General features: G+C 46.6%; 1 protein-coding gene across 1 annotated transcript; it reads right to left on the reverse strand.

The window, feature by feature from the left end:
* Positions 1 to 1,749: 1,749 nt before the first annotated feature.
* On the reverse strand, positions 1,750 to 11,114 carry LOC148687141 (uncharacterized). The gene is made up of 2 exons (XM_088664076.1): positions 10,979 to 11,114; positions 1,750 to 5,706 (listed from the first exon to the last, which is right to left on the reverse strand). The coding sequence occupies exon 2, from the start codon at positions 5,625 to 5,627 to the stop codon at positions 4,134 to 4,136; it is 1,494 nt and encodes a 497-aa protein (XP_088520202.1). The 5' UTR covers positions 5,628 to 5,706; positions 10,979 to 11,114; the 3' UTR covers positions 1,750 to 4,133.
* Between the last annotated feature and the right edge of the window lie 566 nt (positions 11,115 to 11,680).

Genomic DNA, 11,680 nt, shown 5'->3' on the forward strand with positions numbered 1-11,680 from the left:
CTCCAGATCCAGGGCTGTCCCCCTTCTCCCCACTGCCCCTTTAAAGAACCTTAGCATCACATAATATGAGAATTGGAAGGGGCCTGAAGAGTCATCTAGACCAGGGGTAGGCAACCTCAGGCCCGTGGGCCGGATGCGGCCCAATCGCCTTCTCAATCCGGCCCACAGATGGTCCGGGAATCAGCGTGTTTTTACATGAGTAGAATGTGTCCTTTTATTTAAAATGCATCTCTGGGTTATTTGTGGGGCATAGGAATTCGTTCATTTCCCCAAAAAAATATAGTCCGGCCCATCACATGGTCTGAGGGACAGTGGACTGGCCCACAGCTGAGAAAAGTGCTGACCCCTGATCTAGACCAACCCCCTGCCATGCAGGAATATCAGCTCGAGCATCCAGGACAGGTGGCCACCCAACCTCTGCTGAAAAACCTCCAAGGAAGGAGAGCCCACCACCTCTCATGGGAGTCTGTTCCCCTGCCAAACAGCTCTTGCTGTCAGAGAGGGTTTCCAAATGTTTAGTCAGAATCTCCTTTCTTGCAACTTGAAGCCATTGGTTGGAGTCAAACCCACAGCCTAGAATAGATCTTTTTTTGTTGCTGCTTCACTCTGTGGACTCATGTTAAGCTAGTGGTCCACCAAGACCCCTAGATCCTTTTCACATGTAGTGCTAGGAAGCCAGGTGACCCCCATCCTCTATTTGTGCAGGTGGTTCGTCCTTCCTAAGTGCAGGGCCTGACATTTGTCACTGTTGAAATTCATTTTGTTAGTCATTTTGGTATGCAAGGACGTGCCCCAGCAGAGCTGCTATTCCTGTTACAGGAAATCTCAGGGGAACACTAATAGCGCAAGTTGCACCCAAATTCTCAGTCCTCATCCTCCTGAGTGGTGGATCTATGGCTGGGCAGGATCTGTCCCTGAAAACTGGCCACATCAGGTCCATGTGCCCCTATGACATTCAAAGGAAGCATCCTGTTGGCTGCCTCAATGCTCAGAAGTGGCTCCTGCCTCCAGGCAGCTTGTGAATTTGTAGAAAGTTGACCCTTAAGTTTGGGACCTGTCAAACGCACACTATAGACACCTGTAGGGTTTCTTCCCTATGTGTGTTATCTTGGGGATAATTTGATATGACCTTACAGTGAAGCAGTGAACACACTTAGGTCCACTCCCCATTGCATTGAGGTCTCTCTGGCACTGCCCACTCTCTGCTCTACCACCTTCCCTCCTCATGCAAGATGTGCAACTAGGAGGAGAGTCCTTCCTGGTTATGCCACTAAACAGCCCTTTTATTCCTGATGCCCCCAGAGATAATATTTTATCTGAACACTTCCCCCTTCACATAGCCAAGAATGAGGAGGTGTTGCAACACAATTAATTTATAAAATATAAACAATATATGAGGGTTTGGATATTAGCAGAACATATAAGATGCTTTTAGTCTTTTTGTGCTTTAATTATTCCTTTATTGCAATTACATCAATGGGAGTTATGATGCTGTTCCTAGAATACTAATCCCACCATTCCTGCTCCCAAACTACCACCCCAACTCCTAACACCAACATTTCCAACTCTCTCTACCAAGGACCAAAAATCAGCTGACTCTCAGTCCGCCATCACTCACCCCAGCACTCCAGATTCTCCTCCTCCCTATCCAACATTATATTATATATTCTATTATACTTGTGAGACATTACCTTCACATACAACTTTATATACGAATACCAGACAACATAAGGATTTGGACTCCTTGGCTGGTTTTGAATAAACATTCACAAATTTATTAGTAGAAGAGATGATAGATAAGGTAATGATACGTACAATTTTATAACATGCAGAGAACAAAATGTATAAACAAACCAGAGAGGGGAGCTGAGGGAAGTCCTTGGAGGGTGGGAGAGGGAGGGATGGGAGGGGGGAAAGGGGGGAAATGTAATTGGGTACATTGATTGACAAATTGTCTTGATAGTTTCAATAAAGTTAAGAAAAGAAAAGAAAAAAAGAATGGATATCATTTGACAACACACTATTGCTGGTACCCAGTGGAATCTTGGTTGTTGAATGTTAAACATTATTTTATTGACTTCCTCAGATCCCTTCTTCCTGGTTTTCGTAATTTCCTAATCTTAATCATAGCGGGTTTCTTACTCTTAAATTCAATTCTTATTCTTTAGATAAACTATCCAACAATTTCCACCTTCTTCGTGCCCCCTCTCCACAGGCCCCCTCCTGCCACTAGGGATACCCATAAGAGGTGACCGTCCAAAGGTGATTCATTTTGTAATTGATATTCCCTCCGCCTCCCCCTCCCCCCCAGAGCCCCCCCCTGCCACAAGAGGCTCCAGGATGGCAGGGAGAGAAAGAGTCAGATATCCCCCCAACTACCTATCTAAACATACAATTCTATTATGTTAACCTAAAAATTTTTCCAAGCCGTTCCTCCGCCTCCCCCACAAGAAATATCAAATATTTGTTCAAATCTCTAATCATACCTCTTAACCTTATTATCCTATATACCTCCTCCTCTCCCCTGGATTCTTTCCCCCATTCGGTTCAGCAATTCCGTTGTCAAGCCAAGATTTCAAAACCGTTTTTCAACCAGCCTGAATGCAATTTAACCATTTTTTTTCAACCCACCCCAAGTCTATCCCATTTTAAAATCCAAGTCTTTGTCTTCCCCTCCCTCTGCTTTTCCCACCCCTCAATTTCACTTCCTTGCCCAATTGCATTTTCCCAATCCTCCCAATTTCCTTCAAAAATCAGTTCCCAATCTTGGTGATGCATTCCCACAGTAGTTGGTTTCTCAGTTGTTTTTTGACAGTTCTTCTCTTCATATTGAATACTTTCTTCTTCCTTTCCCTTGTTTTGTTGTGCATCGTCCGAAGCTTGTTTTTTAAGATCCCTTTCATTTACAAGCGTAACATTTAAATCCTGTCCCTGGTCCACAGTGCTTGCTAACAGTAGGCTGAACTGTTGCTGTCCCTTTAAGAGATCTCCCAGTATTTCCAAATATTTCAACACAGTCTGTTGGAAGGCAGATGTTCCGGATGTTGACATTCTTTTCCAGTCTCAAGCAGAATGGAGATCAGAGGACAAAAGACAATGGAATTTCCGTCCTCAAGAACAGTAGAATCCATCTTGGCTGACCATTTTCATGATCTTTGAATCAGTTCAGTTTCTTCAAATATCGTATAACGTCAATCACGACTTTCTTTCTCCCCCCCTTTTTTTACAGCTGTCAAATTTACTTCACAATATTTCCTTGCTGAGCCTCATAGGGTGCTCGCACCAGGATTGAGAAGGGGCTTCCCCCCTTCCAATCTTATTCTTTTGCAGGGATTTTTCTTATTACCGAGAAATCTGCCCCTCTACACCCTGCTTATAGGGGTGAGAAAGTCTTTCTTATTGGTGTTTCAAAGACAGTCAGTTTTCTTTTCGGCTTTGGAGCATTTTAGCACTTCTTAGTTGAGCAGTAGGAAGAGATCGACTCCCGTTTTTTTAAAACCTCTTCCTATAATCCAAATTATCTTTTCTTAGTCCCAATTAGAGATTTCACTTACTTAGTCCAGATCTTTCTTTTGATGGGAAGAATCTGCCACTTGCAGGCTGAAGATTCGGGGCTTCACTTCTTGGAGGTGACGGTGGTGCCCAAAATGGCTCCCGCGACTTCCACTCCGCTGGCTCTCGGTGGCTCTAATGAGCCTCCCGGGCAGCGGAGGAATTGGGTTAGGAGCACCGCTGGGCTGCTAAGCCCCCGGGACGTTCTTCCCGGGGTTTTTATGGGGAATCCGCGTGCCCCCGTGAACTTCCCCCCCTTCCGCGATGCCAGAGACCTCGGAGCTCGAGGTCTCTGCGTCCTCTCACCAGCGCGGCAGACTGGAAGTCTTTTCCTCCTTGCGAGTCCATTGATGTTTTGTAAGAACATCAGGACTGAAGCTCTACGGAACTCCATATAAGTAAGTGGTTTCCCTTTTGGAGTTTGCTGGTGTTTGCTAAGGTTTCCACTTCTATTGAAGCTCTTTCCACACTCCATACATTTATTTGCTTGTCCCTGAGTGAGTCTGTTTATGTCTTCTAAGTTTCCTGTGTGTGAATTTAGGGTTCCACTCTGAAATAAATTCTTTCAAGACTCCATGCATTTAAATGGTTTCTCCCGTGTGAGTTCGTTGATGTCTTTTAACTTTTCCAACATCAGAGAAGCCCTTTCCACACTCCATGCATTTAAATGGTTTCTGCCCAGTGTGAGTTTGATTATGTAAATTCAGGTTTCCACTCCGACTGAAGCACTTTCCACATTCCATGCATTTAAATGGTTTCTCCCCTGTGTGAGTCCGTTGATGATTTCTAAGTTTTCCACTGTTACTGAAGCTCTTTCCGCACTCCATGCATTCAAATGGCTTTTCCCCTGTGTGAGTTTGATGATGGATTCTCAGTGCTTTACTATCAATAAAGCTCTTTCCACACTCCATGCATTTATATGGTTTTTCCCCTGTGTGAATTCGAAGGTGGATTCTAAGTGTTCCACGATCATTGAAGCTCTTACCGCACTCCATGCAATTAAATGGTTTCTCCCCTGTGTGAGTCCGTTGATGTTTTCTAAATGTTCCACTATCAGTGAAGCTCTTTCCACACTCCATGCATTTATATGGTTTTTCCCCTGTGTGAATTCGATGGTGGATTCTAAGTGTTCCACTGTTACTGAAGCTCTTTCCACAATCCATACATTCAAATGGTTTTTCCCCTGTGTGAGTTTGATGATGGATAGTCAGTGCTGTACCGTCTATAAAGCTCGCTCCACATTCCATGCATTTAAATGGTTTCTCCCCTGTGTGAGTCCATTGATGTTTTCTTAGTGCTCCACTATAAGTGAAGCTCTTTCCACAATCCATACATTCAAATGGTTTTTCCCCTGTGTGAGTTTGATGATGGCTAGTCAGTGCTGTACCATCAATAAAGCTCGCTCCACACTCTATACATTTATATGGTTTCTCCCCTGTGTGAGTCCGTTGATGTCTTTTAAGTTTTCCAAACTCGGAGAAGCTCTTTCCACACTCCATGCATTTAAATGGTTTCTCTCCTGTGTGAGTTCGATGATGTAAAGTCAGCTTGCCACTCTGACTGAAGCACTTTCCACACTCAATACATTTAAATGGTTTCTCCCCTGTGTGAACCCATTGATGGGATCTAAGGTACGCACTCCGACTGAAGCTCTTTCCACATTCCATGCATTCAAATGGTTTCTCACCTGTGTGGGACCGTTGATGGTTTCTAAATGTTCCACTATCAGCTGTGAAGCTCTTTCCACACTCCATACATTTATATGGTTTTTCCCCTGTGTGGGTCCGTTGATGGTTTTTAAGGTGTCCAATCTGACTGAAGCTCTTTCCGCAATCCATACATTTATATGGTTTCTCCCCTGTGTGAGTGTGTTTATGTATACGAAGGTTTGAACGCCAACCAAAGCTTTTTCCACACTCCATGCATTTAAATGGTTTCTCTCCTGTCTGAGTCCGTTGATGTTTTCTAAGTGTTCCACTTTCAGTAAAGCTCTTCCCATACTCCATACTTTCAGATTGCTTCTCCTCTCTCTCTCCACGCTCCATGAATTTAAATGGTTTCTTCGTTATCCCCATTGGACATGGCCCACCAGAATTTTGACTGCCGTTTCCATTGTCTTCTTTCAACGGGGGTGGGGGGTGGGGTGGAGGAAATCTAGGAAGAGAACCAAGGAATATTACCCACATCAATTAGGACATGCTCTTATTTTAACATCTCATACATTCTCTCCTCTCCTCTATATGTTCCCAGTTTTTAGGAAATACAAATGAAATAATGTCAAATAATGGTAATGAGTTTCAGAAGCATTATCTTAGAATATGGTTGAAGTGTGGGATTTACTTTTTAAATAAAGAGGTTTCTCACAGGAAAGGGAGCTGCTCTATGTCCATGAGCCTGCCTACTATTCATCAGGGTCCTAAGTTCATGATGAATTTCGTCATCCTCTGCACAATAATCCTCCACCCCTTGGGCCACATTTTGTCCTCTTTGACCTCCAGATGTTTATTAATCACCTGCACAGTCCCTTTGGCCTCAGGAGGTCCATACTGACCATTTTTGGAGACCCCTATATAAGTCTAGTGACAAGGCTTGGTGCTTGTGGTCAGCTGAAGGAATGCTCAGGTAGGAGAATCTCTCAGCCTTGCATTATTGCATGGAGAGAGCTGGAGATGCAGAAGGAAAGCACCTGGACATGGGAATCTCCACTAAGATAGTCCAGTGTCAGGAGGCGGGTGTGAGATCAGGTCGCATATAATTATAGCCAATAATAACTGGGTTGGATGTTTTAACCTGGCCTTCCCAGCAGTCAAGCTCCAGCTGCTTCCCCCTTTGCACTGGGTGTCCAAGGGCTTCTGGATATATGATCTCTGCTCCTATTGCAAATTATTTATTAAATTTCTATACCTCTCTTCATCTGAATATCACAAGATAAAAAGATTCACGACACTGAAAAAGGTGAAAATTAAAGGTGAATAACACTGATTGTGGGAAAGGTAAGAAAGAAGATGACTCTGGAGAAAGGAAGTATTTCTCAGCTATGATTGTGACTCATAATCCTAGCCATACTTTCCTCTGGAATATCAACTGGACCTCTTTGGAATAGGAGCCAGAATTCTTTTGGGATTTCATCCACACACATCTTTAGTGTGGGCAGCAGCAGAGGAAGGCAGGGCGGGGGGAGGGGGCAGCTCTGGTGTTGTACTTTGGTGGACCGACTGTACCATCCTAAGCAAGCAACTCTGGGGGTGAACGTTTGCCTTTAAAAAGCTCTCCCCCCCCCACAACGCTTAACAGGTACACACAAACCATGTTCAAAGCATGGAAATCGGAAATAGACAAACTATCCCCAACCCCGTCCCCACTAATTCCCCTGGCCTACCACCCATTATTCCACCACGCAGCACAAAACCTCCAAATAAAAACCTGGCAAACCAAAGGCCTGTATCGCTTAACAGACTTCTAAAAAAAAAAAAAAAACCCTGTCAACACAAGAAATACAGGACAAACTAGAAGAGACCCAAATACCCTGGTTAGCACAAAACCAAATACAGGCTCTCCTAAAAAACCAAGCAACAAAATTAGCAGCAACTAGACCCCCGACTGCCTTTGAAAACCTCCTCCTAACAACAAAGGGACACGACAAAGGAATGGTATCCGCAATATACAAAATACTACTCAAAAGTCCCATGAATCCCCTAGACGCCATCAAAAACAATGGGAGGACGACATAGGATACGAAATAAATCCCACCCAATGGACCAGAATGTGGTCCAAACCCCCCTTCAAATCCATATCAATGAAAAGAAGAGAACTCTCCCTGAAACTAACCTACAGATGGTACCTAACTCCAAGAAAACTAGCACTAATGCGCCCAGGAACCTCATCGAAATGCTGGAGAGGGTGCACCTCCACAGGCACATACTTCAACATGTGGTGGGAGTGCCCCAAAATCCAATCATTCTGGACAATAACCATACGAGAAATCTGTAAGATAACTAAGCAAGTGCTAGAACTCACCCCAGAACTGGCCTTATTAAACATCTTCCAAGACAACAATGCCCACTCAGAACACAAAGAACTCATAACCCACCTACTGACAGCATCCAGAAACACCATAACCAGACATTGGAAAAACCTGTCAGGGGTAAACATGAACCAATGGTATCAAGTCGTATGGGAAACAGCCCTACTAGAGAAACTAACCAGTAAGCTGAAACTGACACGGGGACAAACGGAAGAAGACACCTTCACCCCAATATGGTTCCCCTTCATCACCTACACAGCCCAACAAGACAACGACAAAAACCTACCGTCAGCATACAAATCAATATGGCTAACCTAACCAAAACACCCACCCACCCCACTCACACAAGAAACCAAAGACCACCACAGCCAAACACAAATGAACAAGTGCATCCTACGCCAACCCCCGACCTCTCTCGCCAACAAAGGAGCACAAGCGAACAACAGAGAACCTGCACGACCAACGCTGACACTGAACCTCTACGCATATCAGGAAAAAAGAGACACCCCACCCCACTCACCTCCCCAGCCCGCCCACCCCTCCCCCCCTTTTTTCTTCCTAATGTCTCAACAATCAAGATTAATGTGTAAAAACGATGCATGGAAAAAAATGAGACTTTGTACTACCTTTGTAAACCAAGAAAATCCTTAATAAAAATTTAAAAAAAAGCTCTTCCCCAGGGGTCGGCAGGGGTTTCTACGCTGCTGAGTGTGGACACCTTGGATTTATAGTGTTATGGTCTCAAGAACCCTTAAGATCCAGTTCCACCAACTCCTAAGTAACTGTTCCCCTGAGCCCCTAAGGCAGACATGTCCAAAGTCCTTTCCGGGGGCCTAATCTGGCCCCTGCGGCAGTTTATTTCCTGTGGTAAAAGTCTTTAAAAAGTTCAATCACTTCAACTCTTAAAAGAGGTCAACAGCTTTGGTTGGCCCTTTCATCGGCCCTCATGGCCCTTCACTTCATCAAATCTGGCCCTCTTTGAAAAAAGTTTGGACACCACTGCCCTAGGGGAAATTCTATGCTGAGGTGAGGCATCTCTGGCCCTCCAGATGTGCTTGGACACAAAGTGCTATCATCCCAAGGAAAGATGGCAGATGGCCAGGGATTATGGGAGCATTATCTAGTGGGGTGTACTTTCCCTTTCTTCCCCCTCTTCTGAAAATGCTGAATTTCTGTATTTCATTTCCTCCTCCTTCCGTGATCTCCAACATCTTCCTGATACAGTCCCAACTGCACACATTCCCAAATCATCCTGCACCACTGACTTCCCGAGGCTGCTGTATTGTGTCTAGGATACTGGCAATGGGATAGCACCTTCCACTAGATGAGAGGATAGGGGGTTAAATCAGAGCAGGCCAAATGGCACTCAGCTCAGTCCCCTCCTTGCCCCTCTCTGCCTCTGCTGCCTGAGGGGGCTGCCTCAGTCTCCCTCATGGGGGAGTAGGCCCTGAGAACAGCCTTCTCTCTGCCCCCCCGGAGTACAGGAAACATGAGAGAGAAGACCTTAGAGTGTCACCGTGGAACATAACAACAGGAACAAGAACAAGAACAGCAACAATAAAAATAGGTTGTAAGTCAGTTTGGGCTGCCCTGGGCAAGAGAAATAGAGTAATAGGTTGAATAAATAAATAACAACAATTGCAACAATAATAATGCAGGTTCTTCAGGGGGAACACTGGAACCCACCCATTTGCATAGCGATCTTCCCAATCTCTTAAATCTGATATACAGTAGTGGGAATAATGGAAACCAGGTGGAATGGAGAGAAGGAGTTGGGCACAGGTATCTCTGGGTATATTTAAAGCTATGGTTTTCCCAGTAGTGATGTATGGAAGTGAGAGCTGGACCATAAAGAAGGCTGATCACCGAAGATTTATGTTTTTGAATTATGGTGCTGGAGGAGACTCTTGAGAGTCCCATGGACTGCAAGAAGATCAAACCTATCCATTCTGAAGGAAACCAGCCTGAGTGCTCACTGGAAGGACAGATCCTGAAGCTGAAGCTCCAATACTTTGGCCACCTCAAGAGAAGAAAAGACTCCCTGGAAAAGACCCTGATGTTGGGAAAGATTGAGGGCACAAGGAGAAGGGGACGACAGAGGACGAGATGGTTGGACAGTGTTCTGATATGGTTGGATAGTGTTCTCGAAGCTACGAACATGAGTCTGACCAAACTGCGGGAGGCAGTGGAAGACAGGAGTGCCTGGCGTGCTCTGGTCCATGGGGTCACAAAGAGGCGGACACGACAAAATGACTAAACAACAACAATCTCTGGGTAGGAACCCTTTAGCTGCTTCTCCAAAGAAACAGAGGAATGTGGGTGAAACTGTAGTTCCTAAGACAAAGCTGCTAAGGGCAGAAATAATAAAGTGAGCTTTTCCCCTTTCCTCTTTCCCCCAGTGGTTAGACTCGCTATAACAGCCCCCAATGCAGCTGCTGACCTGGGACTTATGGCAGGGCAAGGACTGAGCTTCAAGGGAGGAGAGGGTGGGTGGATCAGGCCTCCTGTTCAGGGATCTCTGCCTGGTCGACTTGAAGTCATGACAGATTCCTGAGCAGGAGGGAGAAGTCAAGGCAGGCAGCCCCCCAAGTCTCTCTCTCTTTCTCCAAGATGTCTTCCATCCCTCCTCCAGGGATGCTTCCCTCCCTCCCTCAGCCCCCTAACATCCTCTGCCCTCCACCCTCGAGCCTCCCCCGGTCAGCTAACCATTCGCTCTGCATGCCAAATCTCTCCCAATGTGCCCACCCGGGAGGGGAGAGAGGAGGGAAACAGGAGGGGGGAGAGGAGGGAGACCGAGTCTCCCCTTCGCCCCTTCGCCCCGAGGCTTCACCCTGTCAGCTAACCATTCGATCTGCATGCCAAGAAGGAGACGGGGGGGGGTCTCTATCCAGGCCTCTCTCGCCTCCTTTAACCCTTCGATGGACTCCCCATCTCTAGACAAAAGAGACCCCCCCAGGCGGAGTCAAAAGCGCCCCAGGGATTCCTGCCAGGGGGAACCCAGAACTCGCAGAGGGGTGAGGAACTGGGGCCTCGGTTCAAATCTCAGCCCTTCCACAGAAGGAAGGGGGGGAGCACTCCCATTCTTCCTTTCATCTCCCCCTCGCCCCAAATCCCGCTCTCCTTTCCCTGGTGCCCTGCAGATTCAGGGGGAGGAACAGCGCATCTGCAGCCGGATTGCATGGATCGGGGCCTCTGCAAATAGCGCCCAGGAAGTGAGTTTTTGTTGGGGGGTCTCTGCCCCCTTTCTCTCCTCGCCCATCGCATACCCCCCTCCCCGTAGCTCTACCTCTTTGTCCTCTTTGGCCCTCCGCTTCCATCGCTCGCTTTTCTGTTCCGATTTCCTTTCCTGCACATAGCTGTCAACTTTCAGATTTGAAAATAAGGGATCAGCAGCAGTCTCACCTGTCCCGGGGACAGTCCAGCTATGTATATACCTTTTTCCCTCCTCCTCTGCAGATCTGCTCCTCTTCTGGGAATGTGAATGGCAGCCCCTCCTCCCCCTCCAACCTTGGCCCTCTCCCCCCCTTCCAAAATTTCCTGCCTCTCTAGGAAGCTGAGCTCACTGCCCATGGGGATGAATGAGTGACGCCTCCCTCCCAGATCACATAAATTCTCCGCCTTCCAAACAAGCTCTGGATATCCTGTTTCTTTACTGATAATCCAGGTTCGATCCCCGGAGTCGGCAGGGACAGAGACACTCCCCCCCCACCTCCCAAAAAGTCCTCCGGGGCACGAAGGTTACATTCCCCCTTCATCTCTTGTAATCCTCTGCCGGTGTTACAGGAATTTGTAGAATGGGGGGAGACACAATGACTCCTCAAAGCCCCACATAACGTTGTTCTGTTCAGGAAGGAAATGGCTACCAAGGGGGGGGGAGTTTGGGACATGAGTGAGGGCAGCCATGATCCCTAAAGCGTGAGCCCAGGTATTCAGAAGCCCCCCTGCCCGAGTGATAATCTGGCATCCTGACACGGGTTTGGGGCTTGGAACAGTAACTTACGACAACCCTAAAGGGTAGTCCCGTGCCATCATTACGGTTGCCTTTTTAAAATAGGGGCTGGTGTTTGAACTTGGGCTTTGCTAATGCAGGGGAGGGGTGCAGCT

This window comes from Zootoca vivipara, chromosome 2, assembly GCF_965207765.1.
Source record: "Zootoca vivipara chromosome 2, rZooViv2.hap1.1, whole genome shotgun sequence".
NCBI lineage: Eukaryota > Metazoa > Chordata > Lepidosauria > Squamata > Lacertidae > Zootoca > Zootoca vivipara.

Excerpts from the sequence above, each read along its gene's own strand:
- LOC148687141 (XM_088664076.1), bottom strand. The coding sequence starts at position 5,627 with ATGGGGATAACGAAGAAACCATTTAAATTCATGGAGCGTGGAGAGAGA.